Source organism: Desarmillaria tabescens, assembly GCF_030435595.1.
Source record: "Desarmillaria tabescens strain CCBAS 213 chromosome Unknown EV420scaffold_44, whole genome shotgun sequence".
Lineage (NCBI taxonomy): Eukaryota > Fungi > Basidiomycota > Agaricomycetes > Agaricales > Physalacriaceae > Desarmillaria > Desarmillaria tabescens.
In genome coordinates this window covers 55,346-76,701 of record NW_026848343.1, presented here as the reverse complement: position 1 = coordinate 76,701, position 21,356 = coordinate 55,346, and the positions used below count along the sequence as shown (strand labels likewise).

The 21,356-nt window shown below is 48.5% G+C and overlaps 10 protein-coding genes across 10 annotated transcripts; 5 read left to right on the top strand and 5 right to left on the bottom strand.

The window, feature by feature from the left end:
• The first annotated feature begins 25 nt into the window (after positions 1–25).
• Positions 26–1,303, top strand: EV420DRAFT_871423 (palmitoyl-protein thioesterase). Its single transcript, XM_060483812.1, has 4 exons — positions 26–150; positions 206–330; positions 387–677; positions 725–1,303. Exons 1-4 carry the CDS (start codon positions 48–50, stop codon positions 1,154–1,156), a joined length of 951 nt encoding a protein of 316 aa, XP_060326100.1. The 5' UTR covers positions 26–47; the 3' UTR covers positions 1,157–1,303.
• A 19-nt stretch (positions 1,304–1,322) lies between these two features.
• EV420DRAFT_1568434 (uncharacterized protein) lies at positions 1,323–3,617 on the bottom strand. The gene is made up of 9 exons (XM_060474171.1): positions 3,358–3,617; positions 3,120–3,323; positions 2,964–3,069; positions 2,855–2,912; positions 2,694–2,803; positions 2,497–2,645; positions 2,327–2,452; positions 2,133–2,278; positions 1,323–2,064 (listed from the first exon to the last, which is right to left on the bottom strand). The coding sequence occupies exons 1-9, from the start codon at positions 3,434–3,436 to the stop codon at positions 1,450–1,452; spliced, it is 1,593 nt and encodes a 530-aa protein (XP_060326099.1). The 5' UTR covers positions 3,437–3,617; the 3' UTR covers positions 1,323–1,449.
• Positions 3,618–4,078: 461 nt separating this feature from the next.
• Positions 4,079–6,715, bottom strand: EV420DRAFT_1568429 (uncharacterized protein). Its single transcript, XM_060474170.1, has 10 exons — positions 6,530–6,715; positions 6,179–6,472; positions 5,761–6,128; positions 5,607–5,712; positions 5,498–5,555; positions 5,334–5,443; positions 5,143–5,282; positions 4,965–5,090; positions 4,777–4,918; positions 4,079–4,724 (listed from the first exon to the last, which is right to left on the bottom strand). The coding sequence occupies exons 2-10, from the start codon at positions 6,217–6,219 to the stop codon at positions 4,154–4,156; spliced, it is 1,662 nt and encodes a 553-aa protein (XP_060326098.1). The 5' UTR covers positions 6,220–6,472; positions 6,530–6,715; the 3' UTR covers positions 4,079–4,153.
• A 709-nt stretch (positions 6,716–7,424) lies between these two features.
• On the bottom strand, positions 7,425–9,247 carry EV420DRAFT_1647705 (NADP-dependent oxidoreductase domain-containing protein; the record flags this gene model as incomplete). The annotated part of the gene is made up of 8 exons (XM_060478066.1): positions 7,425–7,580; positions 7,640–8,066; positions 8,115–8,171; positions 8,220–8,381; positions 8,428–8,513; positions 8,568–8,688; positions 9,090–9,163; positions 9,209–9,247. 8 exons carry the CDS (start codon positions 9,245–9,247, stop codon positions 7,425–7,427), a joined length of 1,122 nt encoding a protein of 373 aa, XP_060326097.1.
• Positions 9,248–11,048: 1,801 nt separating this feature from the next.
• On the top strand, positions 11,049–12,508 carry EV420DRAFT_1713622 (uncharacterized protein; the record flags this gene model as incomplete). Its single annotated transcript, XM_060479665.1, has 7 exons — positions 11,049–11,160; positions 11,210–11,251; positions 11,308–11,558; positions 11,627–11,705; positions 11,758–11,829; positions 11,929–12,089; positions 12,144–12,508. The coding sequence occupies 7 exons, from the start codon at positions 11,049–11,051 to the stop codon at positions 12,393–12,395; spliced, it is 969 nt and encodes a 322-aa protein (XP_060326096.1). The 3' UTR covers positions 12,396–12,508.
• An 884-nt stretch (positions 12,509–13,392) lies between these two features.
• EV420DRAFT_1568417 (NADP-dependent oxidoreductase domain-containing protein) lies at positions 13,393–15,088 on the bottom strand. The gene is made up of 7 exons (XM_060474169.1): positions 14,670–15,088; positions 14,537–14,622; positions 14,320–14,481; positions 14,215–14,271; positions 14,047–14,164; positions 13,737–14,024; positions 13,393–13,680 (listed from the first exon to the last, which is right to left on the bottom strand). The coding sequence occupies exons 1-7, from the start codon at positions 14,808–14,810 to the stop codon at positions 13,525–13,527; spliced, it is 1,008 nt and encodes a 335-aa protein (XP_060326095.1). The 5' UTR covers positions 14,811–15,088; the 3' UTR covers positions 13,393–13,524.
• On the bottom strand, positions 15,089–16,095 carry EV420DRAFT_1568414 (uncharacterized protein). The gene is made up of 5 exons (XM_060474168.1): positions 15,996–16,095; positions 15,868–15,949; positions 15,425–15,818; positions 15,317–15,370; positions 15,089–15,266 (listed from the first exon to the last, which is right to left on the bottom strand). Exons 1-3 carry the CDS (start codon positions 16,003–16,005, stop codon positions 15,425–15,427), a joined length of 486 nt encoding a protein of 161 aa, XP_060326094.1. The 5' UTR covers positions 16,006–16,095; the 3' UTR covers positions 15,089–15,266; positions 15,317–15,370.
• On the top strand, positions 16,075–17,827 carry EV420DRAFT_1713610 (zinc-binding oxidoreductase). The gene is made up of 4 exons (XM_060479664.1): positions 16,075–16,469; positions 16,587–16,694; positions 16,750–16,886; positions 16,942–17,827. Exons 1-4 carry the CDS (start codon positions 16,385–16,387, stop codon positions 17,680–17,682), a joined length of 1,071 nt encoding a protein of 356 aa, XP_060326093.1. The 5' UTR covers positions 16,075–16,384; the 3' UTR covers positions 17,683–17,827.
• Position 17,828: 1 nt separating this feature from the next.
• On the top strand, positions 17,829–18,775 carry EV420DRAFT_871188 (uncharacterized protein). The gene is made up of 3 exons (XM_060483810.1): positions 17,829–18,341; positions 18,401–18,673; positions 18,723–18,775. Exons 1-2 carry the CDS (start codon positions 17,882–17,884, stop codon positions 18,544–18,546), a joined length of 606 nt encoding a protein of 201 aa, XP_060326092.1. The 5' UTR covers positions 17,829–17,881; the 3' UTR covers positions 18,547–18,673; positions 18,723–18,775.
• On the top strand, positions 18,776–21,345 carry EV420DRAFT_871189 (E1-E2 ATPase-domain-containing protein). Its single transcript, XM_060483811.1, has one exon. It carries the CDS (start codon positions 18,955–18,957, stop codon positions 21,163–21,165), a length of 2,211 nt encoding a protein of 736 aa, XP_060326091.1. The 5' UTR covers positions 18,776–18,954; the 3' UTR covers positions 21,166–21,345.
• The last annotated feature ends 11 nt before the right edge of the window (positions 21,346–21,356 follow it).

Genomic DNA, 21,356 nt, shown 5'->3' with positions numbered 1-21,356 from the left:
TTTGTCACGTGCTTCCCTGTCTTGACTTCCTGACCTGGACCGTCACCATGAAGCTACCGCTCTTCGCTGCACCGCTGCTTTCTGCTCTCTACTACTCGCCGGAAACGACACATAGCTCACCACGGCCATTGGTTCTGTGGCATGGCTTAGGTTCGCCAATCACTAGCCCCGTGCCTTCCTAGGCATACCTGACACCAGCATACAGGCGACTCGTACTCGTCTCCTGGGATGGTGCAATTTGCATCCATGATTGAAGATATCCACCCAGGAATATTCATACACTCAATTTACATCGACGAAGTTGAAGACAACGATCGCAAGGCCGGCTTTGTGCGCAACTAATTCATCTCTCTTCCATCGCGTCATTAATCAGACTCGGTAGGCAGTATGGCAACGTGAATGCCCAAATTGAGCTCGTTTCCAACCAGTTACGCGGTATTCCCGAGTTGGCAAATGGATTTGATGCGATTGGGTTTTCCCAAGGCGGGCAGTTCTTACGGGCTTATGTGGAACAATACAACGACCCACCAGTTAATAACCTCATAACGTTTGGCTCACAACACATGGGAATATCGGATATTCCGATATGCAGACCTTGGGATCTTCTGTGTCAGGTTGCCAGGCGTGCTACGAAAGGCGCAGTCTACAGTTCATGGGCTCAGGAAAATCTTGTCCAAGTATGGCTATATTAGCATACCACTTTTCTAAACTCACCTATGAATAGGCTCAATATTTCCGAGACCCCAATAACCTCCCAACGTATCTCTCTGCCAACCATTTCCTGACCTCCATCAACAACGAACTCCCACCAGACGTTCAGCCCCGAAACCAGACCTACGCTCATAACCTGGCCTCCCTCAATTCACTTGTCCTTGTTATGTTCCTTCAGGACAAGACTGTTGTCCCGAAAGAGAGTTCTTGGTTTGCTAGCGAAGCGCCTCCGGATGACATGGGAACAGGACAAGATGTCTTGGCGGACAAGAACATCATTCCTATGAAATTACAGCCTCTCTATCGAGAAGATTGGATAGGGCTAAGGACTCTTGATGAACAAGGCGGTGTAGTATTAGCTACCTGCGACGGCGAGCACATGCAAGTGGATCGCGCTTGCTGGGAACCGTTGGTGAAGGAGTTTGTAGGAGAATTGATTGACTGATGTTTCTCTTTCCCTGTATCCCTTACCGGCATTCTTCGTCTGTATATTATCTATCGGCTTACGGTACTGCATCCTCGATACGTTATAATCACCTGTATATTTGCCAGAGCCTCATTAACATTCCTCGACTTCTGCCCTTTATTATTTGAAGAAAGTACATAAAAAAACATGAATATATGTCGCTGTACATTTACAGTGGACAGGTCCGAGAAGAGTAGTAGACACAAATGAAACCAGGGGTATAAGTCCAACCAGTTAATAAAAAAATATGTACAATATTATATCCATCATCGTCATCGCGCAGTTGTTGTGTAACTCGGTGGAGGCGGTGAGTGCACCCGATTTGCATTAAATCCACCAGGGATGTCCATGACAGTAGATGCTTCCGACGCTTCCCTCCCAACCGCAGTATGATATGACGCCCCCGTGGGCTCTCCCACATGCCGCACCTCATAAGGAGAAGGCAGGTGAGGAGACGCAGGTAGATGCACATCCTGCGGCGCTATCGGGGGGGAGGGCCGGTGATACTGAGACGTATTAGGCGGCGGCGTCGATATCCCAGGCGGACCATACCGCCCAGTCTCCCAACTCACGTCGTCAACACTCGGTCTCGACATGATGTGCGTGTGAGACGAATGACCAGAAGAGGAAGCATCATCCAGATATTCGGAAGATTTTGAATAGCCATAATTGTTGGTTGGCTTGTATTCGTAATTCGGATTTTGGGGTGCCGGTGCATAAATAACACTGGTAGGTCCGGCACCAGTCTGTGAACCGTATTGGTACGGATGAGAGAACGGGTACAGATCACCGCGTTCGGCGTGTCCAGCAGCTCGGGGAGTCAAGGGGATGTTGACATCAGAAGTGGAGGCATCGAAGACATCCGACTGGTTGTAGGGAAAGGTTGGCTCGTGCGAGTTTTGCTTGTCTGATCGTTTCCAGGTCAGTAAGAATTCACAGTATCAGCATGCGCCACCCACCTGGCTTTCCTTCGCGCATAAATGACTTCGGGCTTCACCTTGTTCATTTGATGGTAAATGTACCACATAGCGGCGATGGTGATCAGGAATGTGATGACCAGAACAACATCAGATATTATCCGAGATTTCGTATCAGTTGTGCCTATACATGATTAGACACAGCAACGAAGATGGACAAACTTTGAAATACCTGTCGATGACTGCTCCAGAATGACCCCCAGGTACACAGTGATAAACTGTTTAGGTAGCGACAAGATTGCCGCAATACAGAAGACGATGATTCCCATTCCACACGTCGAAAACACCGCCGTTGTGACTAAAGTGAGGGTATTAACAAAGGGCAGGCAGCGGGTATGAGACGGAACTTGCAATGTCCTGGAATTGCACTCAGACGCGCTATCAAAGCGATCTTAAATCCGCCATCTCGGACGACCTTTGCCAAACAGGCATATGTAATCTTTGTGCGTTCGAGTTTCTCACCACGAGCACGACAACAATACTTGAAGGCGCTGAAACGCGGTGAGTGGCGGCAGACAGACAAACCGAAACCCACATACTAAAAGTTGCCAACTTCACCAATGAATGTACCTGCGGCAACAATACCAAATCCAATCCATAGACCCCAGACAAGCCCGCAGAGTATAGCAACAATTTCATGGCCGAAAAGCTAGGTAGGTAGATGAGTGGCGTGACAATATGATAGCGCAAGGCGAATTACAGGAGGAAATGAAATAACGAATAGTATTCCAATAGGGACCAGCCACCCAAAACTTAGACTGAAAGAAGATGTCAAAACGTGAACAGAGCACAGCAACAAGAACACGAACTCGTGTAACCAGCGTGAAACAGGTGTGAGCCAGTCAACGATCTGCTTGTGGTACAGCGTCATGAGAGCTGTCAGGACGAGAATGATGACCAGTGCGACGTAATACCCTGAACTCAGAAGTGAGAAATGAACCGCTTGATGAAAGACGGCGACGCACATAACCACTCTCTTCGAAACCAGAACCGCCACTTCCCCATGACCTCCCAACTGAACACACCAGTCTTCAACTCTTTCGCCTCACTAGGCGTGGGGCTCGGCGTCCGCGTAATGTCTCGCGGTACCCTGTTGCCGTTATTAGAGATATCGCCATTTACAAAAGTGACAGAGGAATTTTCCGAGGAGTATGGAGCTTGTGGAGGAGCTGGCGGGTAAGGATGTGGACTAGGAATAGGGACTGTTATTCCAAGGTTCTTCTTGAGGATGTCGGTGCCGTGGATGCTCGTCGTACTGCGTAGCACTATTAGATGGATCCATGTGTACGGTTATTTGATTTGCTAGGATTTTCTGTCAAGGATGCTGGCCGCCGTTCGTCCGAGAACGTTTGTATGAAGATGGGAGCTCTATTTCTGGGTGAGTGCCAAGCTATAGGCGGAAAGGAGGGTGTCGTCAGTGACTGTAAGAGGCAAGAAATAATTGCAGTGCAGTTCTGGGTTGCTCTCCTCGAATCCATCACTACCGGCCTCATTCGACCATTGTCCTGCTGTATATTGCTCTTATTCTCGTTTCATTGGCTGTGTCTTAGTTTGATCCATCGGACCGTCGGATTTGCAACCGTAGCACAGGATTCTGGCGTTGGGGCCATAGGGGGTGAACGTTGTATTCTTGTCGGCACCGAGCAGCCTACGCTTATGTGTCTTTTCCGTGTATCATCTAGTTGAGATTGTTAATGAGGGCGCATATACCCAGATATTCTATTGTCTTGCTGACGCTGAAGTCCCGAACATGCAACGCCTCACCCATGTCGCTGATTTGCACTCGGGTCTCAAGCCGGCTTGAACTACGAAGAGCAACGGCGCGGGAGAACCACTGCCTCAGATGGAATGAGAAGAACTCGCCTTTCTATGTCCTAGAGTCTCGGGCTAAAGTCTTGCTGTCGCTGTACACTTACAGTCGATAGATCCGAAACAGCAATGAATAATTAAGAAGGTCTAACCAGTAAAAAAAAGCTATGTATTTTATACTCCATTACCGTCATCGCGCAGTCGTCGCATAATTTGGCGGACGTGGTGACCGCACTCGGCTTGCATCAAATCTATGGCCAGGGATGTCCGTGACAGTAGATGTTTCTAACGCTTCCTTCCCAGCAGCAGTGTGATATGACGCCTCTGTGGGTTCCCCTCCATGTCGCACGTCGTGAGGTGAAAGCAGGCGAGGACTCGACACAGGTAGATGCACTTCCTGCGGCACTATCTGCGGAGAGGATCGATGATGCTGAGGCGTATTAAGCGGCAGTGTCGGTCCATACCGCCCAGTGTCCCAACTAGCCTCATCCACACTCGGCCTCGCCATGATATGATCCTGAGACGAATGTCTAGATGAAGAAGCATCATCCACATATTTGGGTGTGGGTGCGTAAACGACACCGGCAGGCTTAGCATTAGTGTGCGAGCCGTATTGGTACGATGGGGAGAATGGATACAGTTCTCCACGCTCAGCTTCTCCAGGAACTGCTAGAGTCAAGGGGATGTTGACATCAGAAGTGGAGGCATCGAAGACATCCGACCGGTCGTAAGGCATGTCAGCCCTCGCAAGTTTTGCTTGTCTGACCATTCCCGAGTCAGCAAAGATTTGAAATGCCAGCATGTGTAACCCACCTGGCTTTCCTTCGCGCATAAATGACTTTAGGTTTCACCTCTTTCATCTGGAGCAAGATATACCGCATAGCGACGATGGTAATCAGGGTTGAGACGACCAGAACGACATAGGTTATGATCTTGGACTTGGTGTTACTCCCGCCTATATGTGGTCAGCACAGCAACAAAGATGACAAACTTTGGAATACCTGTCGCTGATTGTTCCAAAATGACCCCGAGGTACACATTGATAAAACTTTTAGGCAATGTCAAAATCGCCGCAAGACAAAAGACGATGATTCCCATTCCACATGTGGAAAAGATAGCAGTTGTGACTAAAGCGTGAACGTTAGCGAAAGACGATAGCAGAAACGAGGATGGACTTGCAATGTGGTGGAATTGCACTCAAACGCGCTATCAATGCAATCTTGAAACCTCCATCTCGAATAACTTTCGCCAGGCAGGCATATGTAATATTTGTGCGTTCGAGTTTCTCGCCACGAGCACGGCAGCAATACTTGAAGGCACTGGAACGAGGTGAGTAACAGTAGAGAGAGCTTTGAGGTAAAGTCACAGACTAGAAATTGGCAACTTCGCCAAGCAATGTACCTGCAGCCACGATACCGATACCGATCCCTAGACCCCAAACGAGACCGCAGAGAATGCCGACAATTTCCTGGCCGAAAAGCTAGGTGGGCATATGAGTGGTGAGCAATAAGCATGATAGCGCAAGGCGAATTACAGGAGGAAAGGAAATGACGAATAGTATTGCAATAGGGACCAGCCACCCAAATTTTAGACTAACAGAAAATGTCAAAACGTGGACAGAGCACAGCAACAAGAACACGAACTCGTGCAACCAGCGTGTAAATGGTGTAAGCCAGTCAATAATCTGCTGGTCGAAAACCGCCAGGAGAATACTCAGGACGAGGATAATGCTGAATATGACATAATGCCCTAAACTCAAAGTCAGATATGAGCCCTTCATCAAGGGTAGCAACGCACATAGCCATTCTCTCCGAATCCAAAACCGCCAATTTTTCATGGCCTCCCTGTTAAAATTGCCGGCCTGCAACTCACTAGGCGTGGGGCTGGGTGTCCGTGTAATGTCCCGTGGTACTTTGTTGCCATCATTAGGGATATCGTCAGTGACGGAAGTGTTCACTGAGGTATATGACGCCTGTGAAAGAGCTGATGATTTATAAGGGCGTGGACTAGGAGCAGGGCTATTATTCCAAGTTTCTGGGGAGTGTCGGTGTCGTGGGTCGTCGTCGTACCGCGCAGAGTTATTAAATGGGTCCATGTGTACGCCAATTTGGCTTGCTGAGGTTCTCTGCCAAGGATGCTGGGCATTGTTCCGTCCGCCGGGAGCACTTATAAAAGAATGTCAAAGCTCTATTTCTGGATAAATGTCGAACTATACTTAGGCGATGCAGTGCTTCTCTCCTTGAATCTCCACTGCATTCGTCTTGTACAGTGGGCTTATTCTAATCTCTATTCACTGCACCGCTGTGTGTTGAAGTTTGATCCAACGGACCGTCGGATCTGCGACCGTGCATACGATTCTTGGCGCTGGCGCTGGGTCCACAGGGGTAAAAGATGTATTCTTATCATCTTTTCGTGTATCATCTACGTATTGTGATCGAGGACGTGTGAGATCCTGCTATCCAACTGTTTCGCTGACGCTGAAATGTCGCAGAATGTCGTCTGGCTGTCACTGTTTCGTCAATTAAATAACTTGCTTCTTATGTAGGCAGAACTGAGAGCTACTTACATAGAGCAAAAATGAGTAGAGGCTGGAAAGGGAGAGAACTGCCTCATGCATTGGTAAGATAGGCCTCAAGCGGAACCAAGTGATCACGTGAAAGAGTAAAACGAGAGTTTACTCCCCCAGTTGGGGCCCTTTCGCTGAAAGGGCTTCCGTTACGGCCCTCTAAAAGCAATTCTGCAGGTCTTAACGGGGCCGTTTTTGGCGATTTTGGGGGTAAAACTCCCATTCAACACACCTCGGGTGATCATGTGATCTCCTTGGTTCCGCTTGAGGCCTATCTTAGTAGCAATCGGCGACCCGTGCGTCCGATCGTCATCGGCCCGGAAGTCCCAGACGGAACTTGCCTCTTTCCAAATTCCAAATCCTTGACGTCCTTCCTATTGTAGCTGAAACGATGACCGTTGGCATGTAATCACTCAGCCCACGGGGCCACGGTTGCTACGTACACATGTCTTATTTCTAGCCATGAACTCCGAGTCGTCGCAGATATCCACCTAAAAAAGTTGAAGGAAGATTCCCTTGACTGCTGATTCGGATCATCAGATAACCTCCTTGTGGCGTTGCTGCGACTTGATAACATGTCGTCTATTCATAACCCATAGGTATTTTCCAATATTCGAGCGTTTGAACTTTTGTTCTGACTCTGCCTCGCACACAGCCTAACCCATGATTCTAGCCCTGACCGCTGTGGCATAGCACGAAAAGCTCACATCTTCACGCGATCACTGTAACGGCTAGCTAAGTTTGCATAACCTAGGCTGTTTCGACTTCGATAAATTTGTATTGAATTCCCAGTGAAAAGCCTGCCCAGAGGGCCTGCATAACCTGTCGTGATCAAAGTTGACTAGGACTCAAGTTGCATTCCGATCATTCTCCAATGGCTATACGTACCATATTTCTATTTCAACGGCGGGCTCTCGACATATGTGGTCTCCAAAGCTCCCGGGCCATATCGTTCTCCAGGGATCTCAGTTTCCTCAGCTACGTGACGGATCTCTGCGACTTCCTCGGATGACAGCTTGAGCGACCCAGCACTGATATTCTCCTCCAGGTACTACCGTTGAAAAAAAAAATAACCGGGTTGTCCTAACTAGTAAAAACAAGCCAACACACCTTGATCTTCTTCGTCCCAGGAATGACAAAGAAATCCTCCCCCTGCGCCAGAATCCAAGCGAGCACCGCCTGTCCTGGAGTGGCACCATGCCTCTTAGCCACGTCCCCGATCCTATCCACAAGGAAAAGAATCTTGGGGAAGTTCCCTGCCTTGAATTTGGGGATCGTCAAGCGGAAGTCGTTTGGCTCTAAGTCATCTCGAGAGCGGACTTGACCCGTCAGGAGCCCACGGCCTAGCGGGGAATAGGCGATGATCTTGACTCCGAGCTCACGAGCAGTTTGGAGGAGCTTGAGAGGTGGCTTCTCAACGTCCAGGACGAATGGTGAGTATTCAATCTGAAGGGCGGCAATGAGGTGGATCGCATGCGCACGACGGAGACCTGATGCGGTACAATCTGAGAGGCCGAGGTACTTGACTTTACCTTCTCTATGTTGACCGTGAGAATCAGGGGCTCTTTCAGAAAGCCGAACTTACTTGACAAGTTCGGCCATGGCCTCTACTGTCTTCTCGATGGGAACCTTGGGGTCGACTCTGTGTTTCATTAGTACGTATTTTTTAATCCGCTAAGAAATTACACACCGGTGCTGATAGTACAAGTCGATGTAATCCACGCCGAGCCTCTTGAGCGACGTGTAACACTGTTGCTTGACATACTCGGGTTCACCGCGGGATCCTTGCATAGTGATTCCGAATTTCGTCGCAAGGAAAATAGAATCGCGTTTTCCGGGATTACGCTTAAACCTACACGGAATGAAGAAACTGCAGGATCAACGAAATCAATTCGTACCATTTCCCGATGAGGTCCTCTGAGTCGAGATACACATCAGCGGTATCCCAGAACGTGCATCCCGCTGCATAGGCAGCATCGAAGATCTAGAAGAACATAGTGAGGACTCTCAGGTGTCGGTCACAGCCTAACAGGCCTACCTTGAAACGCTCCTCGTCTGATCCAACTGCGCCGTACAAACAGCTAATCCCCATTGCCCCGAAGCCAATGGCGGGTACTGAGGCATCGCCGATCTTTCGAAGAAGTACATTCGACAGCGTGCTAGTTGTTGTATGTCATATACTTGCACTTGTTCACTCATTTTATACGAGAGACGATGTAGATTGCCGGCGAGACGCGTCAGAGTGGCATGTACATGACTAACTATCCCCATCGTGAGAGGACTGGCCAAACCTTAAGTTGGAAGCTCATGGACCAGCACCGATAGTCGTCGGACTCATTCACACACGAAATCTGTCATGAGCGGGGTCCGATAGCGTCAGCGTTTCTGACTAGCCGGGCCAAGACGAGCAGATGTAGAAAGTTCCTTTGTATCAGTCAGCCTTGGAAGAGACCATAAGGCACAGAAAACTTTGTACTATGCGACAGTCAGAGAAGCAAGAATATATGGCGCCTGGGGACTTCAAATTCTCCTTCAGAAAATTTCATCCAAAACTGTATACGTTTGACCAGCAACTCGCCGCTTCTTGGTCGGCATTCCAACTTTGGACTCGGCCAATAGGTGAAATAGCCAGATCTATCGGCGTCAGAATCTCATAAAGGAAATAGACGCTTTACGAACCGTCGGCAGTTCGACAGTGAAATGTGAAAACCAGACCATCTTGGTACATGCCCATTGGTTTAAATCAATCGTAACCTTATTGGGCTGGAGCTTCCACTTGGCTTCCACTGACAGAAGTAGGGTATCACATCGATGATAATTCAGGGTTTACAATGGCCAAAATAGACAATCTACACTACTAGTCAATCGCTGGTTGCAAAACAGAGGAAAAGGAGTACCTCATGCAACAAGAAGCTCATCAATCCCGTCGCAATAGACTGTATCTGCTGTGAGATATATCGTTGCTCCGCAACATCTTCTCGCCACATGCAGATCATGTTTTTTTTTGGATGACCGTAAGTTACTTCTCTTCCCATCTACAACAATAGCTCCACCAATTCCGCCTCCAGTGATGATGACAGAACGGTTTTCCATTGCTGAAGCATGGTGGTGAAGCTTGAGCAGCGGATGGAGGACACAGGTATCCTACTCTTGAAGCTGGAATCTCACACGTCCCCGAAGCCACGTCGTAATGATGTGAAACAGAACATTCTTCAATGTTAGAAAGTGACAATATATATTGCAGCAGATACGGTCTAATGATTGGATTCCCTATCCAAACATATCAGGCGGCCCATTGCTGTTCGAACCAGTTCAAACTTCAGAGACCGGAGGTCGGTGTGCATAGATGGAGGCAACGATGAGCCGCCGTTGTGTTGAAGGACATGGTGGTCTGAATGAAAGCCACTTTTATTTTCGAAATGGAATGGCATGAGGGAAGATATTGTCTCATGGTCATGTGATCGTGCTCTGATTGGGCAGCCGCCATCGGCCAATCAACCGTGTGCTTCGCTCAGAACTCTCATGGACTCGAGGAACTGCTGGTGTTGGTAGAACCGAAACATAGGACGGCTAAGGGTTAAACAAGTCAGGCGAGGCGCCTGCCTATACAAGGACTCTTCTAGTTGTCCAGCGATGATCATTGATGTTCAACTTGGCTAGTCGAATCGTTTTTCCATTTCTGTAAAAGAAAGATCACACCAGTTGGCCGATACTGCTAGGTCGGAGGCTATTCCGTGATGGGACAGGATGGATAGTTTGAACGTCCTTGTGCTCCGTTCGTTACTAGTCTCTAGTACTCTCTTCTGGTCAAAGATGCGCCCTTCAAGTCTAATGGTTTCTATTCATGTGGCCTCCGCTGACTAGACGTCTCTTCACGGCGGATCTGGTTATTGCCATACAAAGTACATTAGGTTTCTAGAGTTCACTGTCAACCTCGGATAACTTTTCTCAAGTCTAATCGGTGTATTTTTGTCATGCAACTAAGCACAGCAGCTGCGTCGAGTTCCCTGCCAACGATACGCAGAGTATACGCCCGATCTCTTTTGAGCACTGCATCAATCATTCAGCCAACGATATCCTTGCCGACGTCTGCTACCACTGGTCTATCTCTGTGAGAACCACTTCCTCTTACTTTCACGGGATGAGATGATAATTCAGGTTCTAAAGTCGATCTCAGACTCTGCATCAAACTACCGCAACTGTCATAATGGGAGTTCAAACCGGTGAGCAGCAACAATGAACAGGACGGGGGTATCGTTGATTCTATCTTTCTGAATCCATTTAACGGGTGACAACTTGGAACCGCGAAGTCATAGCAGAACCAACATTGCACTCCTTTTCCTTTGGTGGTGTGTTAATCTCTCGTTGCTATTAGTCTCTGTTGCTTTAATCAATCATACAAGGTAGAAACATTTCCCTAAGGGGCCGGTGGAGTCGAGTCGGTTCGTTTTTGGATTGAAATTCTTCGTTTTATATAATACAAGGACTTGCAGGAGAAACACAGTCGTTATTACTGGCTATGGCGGCACAAGCGGCTCTTCCCCCAGATCTCACTGACGACGACATTCATTTCATCCTTGAAAATTTAGATATGAATCTAAACTGTATGATACTACAGGCGCTCACGCATGGTGAGCTTCATAGTCCCTGGGCAAATCCTCTGACGTCTAAGCTACATAGGACTCTACACCGGTGTCCTGGGTGTCACCCTCTGGAGCATCTGTACGTTCTGTCTTCTTGACTTGCGAGCTATATACCTTACCCCCCTCTGGTCATAGTTAGAGGCTCTACCAAAAACGCCTCCATTGTTAGATATGTCATGGTTCTCGCCATCATCGCACTCTACGTTCTTGCTACCATTGCGCTAGGCCCACTTTGGGCACTCACGCGCCATGTGTTCATTGATGAAGGACAAAACTGCTACACGGTATTCTTGGAATTGGATAGCCTTAATCCAACGGTGATCCAAACAAGATTGGTGATTAATATCACTGCTTGTATCAGTACATTTATTGCCGACTCCTCACTGGTTGGTAACAAAAAAGACCTCTTTCATATATAAGATTGCTGACCACTACTTCGATTAACGCTTATCAGATTTGGCGCTGTTGGATTGTGTGGGGCCGTCAATGGCTCGTCGTTATCGTCCCAGCCCTCTGTACCATTCTAGGCACAGGTACGTAATCAATTTTAAATCTGGCCATTATCAAATTTCAATCTTTTCGCAGTGTTCAAGGGCCTCTGGACATATCATTCTTGCTTGGATAGCACCAATGATATGGAAACTTCTACTTTCGATGGTGCTGTTGCTGAGTAGATGATGTCTTATATGGCGTTGACGCTCACCACAACACTTTGGTGCACCATTTTCCTGTTGTACCGCATCATAAGTGTTGTAGGGTCCGGTCATGGAGCGGGAATACGCTCGTACCGTGGAGTCATTGAAGCACTTATCGAATCGGCGGTCCTGTACTCTGCTGTATTGATCATCGACATAGTATTTGTGGCTCGTGACATATTAAGCGGGGGCTATGTCGATATTCTGACTGCCGCTATAAGGGTTTGCGTATTACAATATTATTGAATGGAGATTGCAATTGACGTCTGCTTACAGGGAATCGCTCCGACACTTCTGGTCGGACGTGTCGCGGCAGGTCACGCAAGACCAGATGACTCTTGGCAGGAGAGTAGTACTCACACGGTATCCTCCCTTAATTTTGGAACTGGTTCTCTTTCAACGCAGGAAGGGGACATTACGCAGAGCATTGAACTTGATATGACGGATAACATAGACCCGGGGCTGGAGAGAAATTTCGCACCCATAGAAGAAGAGACCCGAGAGGCGAGACCCTTGGACATTGTATGAAGGTTGATGTATCCGTAGCATATACCAACTGACTCGTCATTCAAGCCCACTACTTCTCTTTCGTGGAAACCTATATTTTATTTAGCATATAATATCGAAAGATTTTCCCCGACTGTTCGCTGTAAGATACTTTGGAGTTGGATCACTGAACCACCTCATCCTCAAAAGATAGTACTAAGACTGGACTCCTTGACTCAGAATACTTATATTAACAATAATGAAGGACAAAAAACCGCACCAGTGCCCCATCGTGCTCATCACGCTCTTGTTTCAGCCAGTGGAGCCCTCTCATTATTTACTGCTTCCTTCATGCTCTCTCTGAAGCACTGGCACATCATCGTGGATTTAACCACCCAGTAGGTCCTATTGCCTTCTGAAGAGCTACCTCAAATGAACAATTCACTTCTGCGTCTCCTTTTTGGTCTACTCACGTTGTTGAAAGTCCAGAACTCGCATGGATCATTCAAGCATTCCAGTGCACTGAAGGTCACAGGATAAAGCATCCAAATTCCCTTCAGCGAAGGTTCCATCCTGACCATACAGGTGGATGAGTGGAGAAACATAGCAACACATGTACATGCATATGTGTGCGCTTGCATGCCATAGATACAGTCGATGATATTCAGTTTCTTAGTAGAGCATGTACTTCTCCTTGTCGATAATTCAGAGCGTATCAGTTTTCGCTAAGGCCGTAGCAAGACCACCATCATTGCATAGCCATCCCTTGATCTCCCGCTTGCTGCGGCTGGAATATCTTTCACTGAGTATTCAGTACGTGTTCAAAAAAAGATTGACTTGATACACACTTGACTGGGGGTTCCACTTCGGCCTCAAATCGCTCCGGGCATATCATTCTTGTCATCTTTCACCACCGGCTGGAATGTGCGCTAAGATGATCAGACCGATAGCCGTAATTTGGCAGGTCCCGAGGTCAGTGAGGGACCTTCCCCGGACTTGCTGAATGTTAGAATCATTCTTCGATAGATGTATTTTCTTTCTCTTAATATCAATGGTCTCGATCCATTTGAGATATTAGTTCGCTCGGTTGAATAACATCAGACCCTGGATAAGAGATACAAGGTCATTGAAGGAGAGGGTAGAAGCCCTTTGTCTACTTAGACCCACAAGCTCACTTCAATGCCGGGCTCTCGACATATGTCATCTCAAGGAATCCCGGACCATATCGTTCTCCCGGAATCTCTGCTGCTTCAGCAATCTGTCGAATCTCCGCGATCTCTTCTGGGGTCAGTTTGAGCGACCCAGCACCAAGGTTTTCTTTCAAGTACTAATCAAGTCGAATGATGAGCCATAACGCTGACCAGTGAGCAAAATTGAACTAACCTTAATCTTCTTCGTCCCTGGAATGACGAAGAAATCCTCCCCCTGCGCCAGAATCCAAGCGAGTGCAGCCTGTCCAGACGTCGCATTGTGTCTCTTCGCCACGTCCCCGATCCTGTCTACAAGCGACAGAATTTTGGGAAAGTTCTCTTCTTTGAACTTGGGCACCGTCAAGCGGAAATCAGTTGGCTCGAGGTCATCTCGAGAGCGGACTTGGCCCGTCAGGAGCCCACGACCGAGTGGAGAGTACGCGACGATCTTGACTCCGAGCTCGCGGGCAGTTTGGATGAGCTCGAGGGGTGGACTTCTCGACGTCAAGAATGAAGGGCGAATATTCGATTTGGAGGGCAGCTATGGGGTGGATCGCATGTGCGCGACGGAGACCAGACGCGGTACAGTCTGAGAGACCGAGGTATTTGACTTTTCCTTCTCTATGTCGATCGTGAGAATCAGCAAGCTTTTGCTTGAACGATAAACGTACTTGACAAGTTCGGCCATGGCCTCTACTGTCTTCTCGATGGGAGTGTTGGGGTCGACTCTGTATTTCATTAGTACGGATTTTTCAATCTGCTAAGAAATTACACACCGGTGTTGATAGTACAAGTCGATGTAATCCACACCGAGCCTCTTGAGCGATGTATAGCACTGTTGCTTGACGTACTCAGGATCACCACGAGCACCTTGCATGGTGAAGCCAAATTTCGTGGCAAGGAAAATAGAATCACGTTTTTCAGGATTACGTTTGAACCTGTATGTATTTGCTCAGAATGAAGAGACTCTGGATCAAGAGAAGCACTTCATACCATTTCCCAATAAGGTCCTCTGAATCGAAGTACGCATCGGCGGTATCCCAGAACGTGCATCCTGCTTCGAATGCAGCATCGAACACCTATGAATACGATAAGGGCTTGTGGACAGAAAATGGACAGCAAGTACTTTGAAGCGCTCTTCGTCCGGTTCAACGGTACCGTAGCCTACACTGAGTCCCATGGCTCCAAAGCCAATGGCGGGTACGGGCGTGTCTCCGATCTTTCGTTGAAGTACATTCGACATGGTGGTGGCAACGAGACGAGCCATGTCTATCCGTTGGTCTTTCTCTCGATGTTTTATGAGAGCGATGACGTTGATTGCCGACAAGACGCGCGGTCAGTAACAGATAAGTACATGACTAACCATCATGAAATTAGACGACCCTTATATATTAGGAGTGCCGCCGGCCCAATACATGGCGCCAGCACTAGAATTTTGGTGCAAGTAGAGGAAAAGATTTCTGAGTGGCCGACCACTTTTATGAAAGCAGAAAGCACAGAAAATCTTGCCGAGCTGAGGCGTGAGGAAAGTGACGATACTATGGAATTGAATATCGAGTATGTTGATGGTACCGCGAACCTTTGTCTAGCTGCTGTTCAGTACGGCGCATATAGAGATGAGCCCAAATTTAGGTTAACTCTTCATGTAAGTGCAGTACTGTGCACGAACCAAGGTTCTCTTGGTGTTAAGGATTATTCATTATAGGTTTACAAGGAAATGATGCTGAGACGCGAGTGAGGGACAACTTTAAAGGCAGAACCGAAAGAACTGACTATCTGATTTCAGCTAATATACACGCTTACTCTAACTCAGGTAAGACGACCTCACTGGAGTAACGTTAGCCAATGCATCTGATGATGCAGACGAAAAAGTAAACACACCTATGATGGCGGCGGAATACCATACGATCTCTCGAAAAACTCATCCAGCCAGCTGAAGAAAACCCGTTTATCCTCCAACGAAAGATTTGCCCAATCAATCTCCATTTCAGTAGAGGCAGAGCGATTTGACGGTGCTGGAGACCCTCGAGGAGGCAGCGAGGGAACACTGGACGAAGGTGAACCCGTTGAAGCACTGTGAATAGGTGGTCGTGTTGAACGCTTGATAGGCGGTGGCGGCGCTCCTCGCCCTGGGGCCTGTGGAGGTGGAGATATTGATGAACGAGAAGGCGGAGGAGATATCGATGGGCGAGCTGAGATACTAGCACGCGGAGCAGGAGGCGGTGGAGGCGGTTGTTTATTATATGGATCCCAGTTCGTTTTCTTCATAGGCACGCTGATTCTTCTGTCAATACCCAACCCGAAGATAGGAAATAGAGTCATACCTAGAGTGCCTATCTCGCGTATTTTGTATCTTGGTCACACTAGCATCCTTGGCCTTTGTTGCCTTTTCCTTCAACTCTGCAACTGCAAAATGTCGGCGGTGCGTCAGATGTCGAGAAAAGGGACTGACATGATGGCATGGCAAGTAGTTCGTGGAACGACGGTGAGCACAAAGGGGCTCGGCTGTGCCGTTGTTTGGATTTCACGGGTTGCGCAAATTTATCCGCTTTGACGCTAACCACCACCTTGCCACCACCGTCTCCTACTTACCGTCTTCTTGCTATTGTCGAGATCTCTCTTATCTTCCATTTCAGAGTCATATGTAGCGACCCGCAAACCTCTAATGGTACACTACTCGCACATTATCCCAGGTTTCACAGCGCCCCGCCCGATTCGGATGTTTTATAATTAGGCAGCGCTTATCCTCTGTAATACGAGCCATTTCTAAGCAACTTAGGATCAAAAATCTGCCGCTCTGCCCATATATTTAGGCCAGGAATATCGAGGACCAGTGTCATCATGAAGGCTCTCACAACTGCACCAGGAAATACTGCTCTTGTCGTTGAACTACCCTTTCCAGAGCCTGGTACTACCGAAATCAGGTGTGTTCGCTCTCAAATTCTTATCAATAGTATAGTCTTATCAAATATACAGGGTTAAGGTTTACTCCGTTGCACTCAACCCAGTTGACGCGCTCTATGTTGCGCATCCTGCTGACAAGCGTTTGGTCGTGTCGTAGGCAGCGATATTGCCGGTATCGTCGACAAAGTTGGATCAGAAGTCACCCAATGGCACGTAGGTGACAGAATAGCTGGACTTCTCCAAGGAGGTATGCAGCACCTCAGCATATTTACACGTTGTTCATGAGTTTTAATTATCTTCAGCAACGTCTGGCAATGTTCGGCCTGGAGGTTTCGCGGAATACGCTATCCTTGAAGCAGATTTGGCTATCCGCATCCCCAGTTCTGTCTCTTACGACCAAGCTGCAACATTACCTCTAGGTTCCTTGACCGCCGCACAAGTAATACTGCTCTTTGCTTTTATAGAATCATTATCACTGACCCCAGCGGGAACAGGCTCTTTTTATTCGTCTCGGAATCAATGCACCATTCCCAAGCCCCTTCTCGTTTCCTCCCGAAGCTAACTCTTCCCCCTCGATCTTGATATACTCTGCAGCAACATCTATTGGTCTCTATGCCGTCGAGTTGATCAAGCTACTGCAATCTGCAGGCAGACAAACCCATCGTGTCTTTGCTACAGCCAGCCCAAAGAACCATGTCAAGCTGCTTTCACTTGGCGTCGAAGCTGTATTTGATTATCGCTCTCTTGCATGGATTGACGATGTTCGGAAGGCCTCTGGCGGAATAACGCACGCCTTTGACTGTATATCAGAGGATGACACGACTGCGCACATCTCCCAGACGTTTAGGGAAGGGGGCGGAACGATCGCCGTCATTCGAAAGGCAGCATGGAACAAAGATGGCGTTCGACCAGATGTCACGCCTCTGTATAGCGCTGCGTGGTCAGGTCTAGGTCATGAGATTCTCTACAATGAAGAGATTCTCCCAGCCTCTCCTGAATGGCGAGTGTTTACTGTCGCTTTCTTTTCTTTCCTCGGAAGAGATGGACAGAAATTGCCTATCCAGCCGAACCCTGTTCGTGTTATGCCGGGTGGACTGGAGAGTATGGTAACGGAAGGCTTTGCTCTTTTGGGATCCAGCAAGGTTGCAGATAGAGAAAGGAACACTGTTGAAGGCGGTTTAAAGCCTTGGATGAAGCCTATATCTGGGGAGAAGCTGGTTTACCATCTCACATAATACGGCGCCGACTCGAAGGTAAAAAGATTCTCAGTCAGACTTCTTCATCGATGGTTATCTGCCCTTATGCAGTAATCAATGCATTCTTCTCTCAAGCAACTTCTGAGTGATGATACTTCTAACTCGACTTGCGCCTGAGGTTTCGGCTTAATGGTCGCTCAACTGAAAGAGTCGACGAACTTACCGCTTCAAAATTCGAATGCAGCCGACTCCGCCTAAAATACCACGTGCACTATCAGATAACAAGTGGCCTCACTTCTTCTACCGCCGCCTCGTCAGCGTTTTTCGTTGCTTTGGATTCTTCATTTCGTCTCTTCGAACTTCGTCATATTGGATCTCATGGCTAACAGAGGACGTCAGCAGCTGTGGTTCCCACGACTGTGGTGGTACTCCTGTGGCTCCTGACTGTGGTGGTACCCGCAACGGTGATGACTCATTTCATTCTCGTGCAGCTGTAACCCCAAGTGGCGCAGATCTCAAGTTGTGTTCTGATAACTGTTGCGCTGAAAAGCCTCCGGATTCGAGAGAGCAAGCTGAAGCGCCGGCTCAGGAAGATGACGAGCCATGCTCCTGTTGTTCGGGTGATGACATTGATGATAAGCCGACGATTATTACTAGAGAAGGCTCAATTGCATTGCAAGATTTACCGACTCGTGCTAGTAAGTTTTCAATTTAGATCGTTAAAATCTGCTCAGTGTGCTTGACTGCTGTATGGAAGCGCGAGGACGTCGGTGCTGCGGAGCCGCATGTTGCATGAGTCCAGTAAGACGAGGAAGACGCTCCAAACTTTTGTGGAAAGCTAAGAGAGTGCCAGTGTTGCACTGGAATCGACCGAGAACGTCTCAATTTTGCCCCCATCGATGACACGTCACCGGACGACCAAGATGGGAAAGAAAGGGTTCTCACCCTCATGGTCGTTGGAATGGATTGTCCAGCATGTTCTCCAAGAGTTGAACGAGCACTGAAAGGTCTCGGAGTAATGGACGTAAAGGTATATAACAATTTCAACGAGTAATTCCCTAGTTAATGGCAAAGCGTAGGTTGACTTTGTCAGCGCTCGAGCAAGCTGTAGCTACATCAGCGGCTCTATCGACCCCGAGACGATCCGACGCAAGGTGGAAAATGCTACCGGGTTTATTTGTACCATTGCCAGCTTGCGAAATGGCCAGCGCACCCTCCGCGTTTCTTTCCCAAGGGCAAGTGCCCCCACTTTGGACACTCTCCAGGCACTTTTTGGTCGCGAACAAGAAATTTTGAAGATCTCTCGCACAGATGTTCGCTTCACAATTGATTCCGCAGCGCGTTACCCATCTGCACGCGCTATCCATGCTGTTCTGCTTGAACAAGGATGGGACAGTGACACCGGTTAACGAAGATGACGGTGAGGCGGCTATAGACGAAGCAGCAGCGCTTGACCTTCGTCGTTCGATCTGGCGTTTCCTCTTATCCGCAATTCTTACCATTCCGGTCCTAGTCTTAGTATGGTCTGGTGGCTTCGAGAGTCAATTCGCCCTTCGTGGTGGTGTCGCTCTCGGCTTGGCGTCCCTCGTGCAGATATTTTGTGCTGGTCACATCACTCTTGCTGCAGGGCGCGCGGCCATCATCGACCATCGTCTAGATGCCGACGTTTTAGTTTCTTTATCTTCCCTCTCTGCGTTCTTCTATTCCATTGTCAGCTACGGATACAACGTCACGAAGCATCGTGTCGATCTCGATAGCTTCTTTGAAACAAGCACTTTGCTCATCACGTTGATCCTACTCGGCCGTCTTGTTTCGGTCTACGCGCGGAATGCGGCCAGACGAAGTTCGGCCGGCTTTACGCCTCCTCCTGTTGAAGTTGCACATTGGGTTGACCCCAAAGTCGCTGATAACATCCGAGATATCCACACAGCATTGCTAGAAGTGGATGATACGGTTGTTGCTCATGCGGGTGAAACCATTCCTAGCGATGGTATTGTCACCACCAACATGTCAGATATCGACGAGTCTTTGGTCACTGGCGAGGCCATTCCTATAACCAAAGGCCCGGGAGCTCCAGTTCTTGCGGGAACAACAGTCATCGGTCCACAATCATTATATATCCGTTTATCGAAAGCCGTCCAGGATAACTCGCTCGCTGAGTTACGCCGTTTAACTGCTGAAGCGCGCTCCTCTCGTGCTCCTATCCAAGATACGGCTGATAGGATTGCGCGCCACGTCATCCCCATTGTCCTAGCTGTTTCGGCAATCGCGTTTCTCGTGTGGACCCTAGTGCTGAAATATCCTAGGCACGAGTCCTCAGGTAAGGCCGTTGCAGATGGTCTCTCCTACGCCGTTGCAGTATTAGCTTTGTCATGCCCATGTGCCCTCACTTTATGCGTCCCCCTCGTCGTTCTCTACGCACGGAACGCATCCCAAAAGGCGCCATTTTCACTCCTCTTCAAATCATCTGCTGCTCTCCAGTATGCGCGCACCGTTACCCACGTCATTTTTGATAAGACAGGCACGTTGACAACGGGAAAGATGAGAGTAGACGAGTCAGTTTATAACGAAAGCAGTGGAGTATGGATCGCAGGGGACGCTGATGGGCTAATCAAGGCTCTCGTCGCTGGGTCAGAGCACCCTGTCTCAGCTGCGGTGGCTCGACATCTGGCTTTGGGAGCTGATTTAGCCAGTAATCTGGGCAATGTAGAAACTGTAGTGGGAAAGGGCATTCAAGCCAACTGGAATGGCTCTATCGTTCGTGGAGGAAGCGTTAGCTGGTGTGCAGTGCAAGATGTTGATTGCGTAGTCAATATGCTGGACGCTGGAAAGAGTGTCTTCGCTGTAACAGTTGACCATGTCTTCCTCGCCGCCTTCGGATTGGAAGACGATCTTCGTCCTGAGAGTACCGAGGTTGTGTCATCTCTGGTGGCCCGGGGAATCACAGTATCCATTCTCAGTGGGGACCACCAGAAGGCCGTCGACGGAGTATGTCTCAGGCTTGGAGTCGAGGGAGTCAAAGCGAAGGGGAATTGCCTACCGGAAGACAAACGAGATATCGTTCGTATGACGTCGTGGAGTGCGTCCTGCGACCAGGATGATGTCGAGTCTGGACATGAGCATGGTGAGCAGCACGGGCATGCTCATGCTCATGGAACCCCGCAACAAAAGAATATTGTGGTATTCGTGGGAGATGGGAGTAACGACACCGCGGCCCTCGCCCAAGCAGATATCGGCGTATCCCTGGTTTCGGGAACAGCTATAGCCATTAACTCGGCAGATGTCGTTATACTTTCCGGTGGTTTGAAGGGGTTGCTGCAGATTGTCACGGTGTCCCGTCTAACCTGGCGGCGCATTGTGTTGAGCCTCGCCTGGGCACTATCGTACAACGTCTTAGCTGTGCTCTTTGGCTCCGGGCTCCTTGTTGAGGTCCGCATAGAGCCACAGTGGGCAGGACTGGGTGAACTTGCATCCCTAGTGCCGGTGTTGCTGGTCGCTCAGTCGTGTCGTTTTTTCAACTGAAGGTAAGGTGAATGATGCTGAAAGAAAACGAAAGAATTTCCAGGAGAAAATTATGTACTTACTATATTTAACCACGGTTTTACGATGATCAGTATATGCGTAGTGTGTTCCTCTTTGTGTAGTGCTATACCTAATATCTATATACAAAGTCGGCGTATTCTTCTTACCCGAGAACTCTGCCTCAAGTGGTC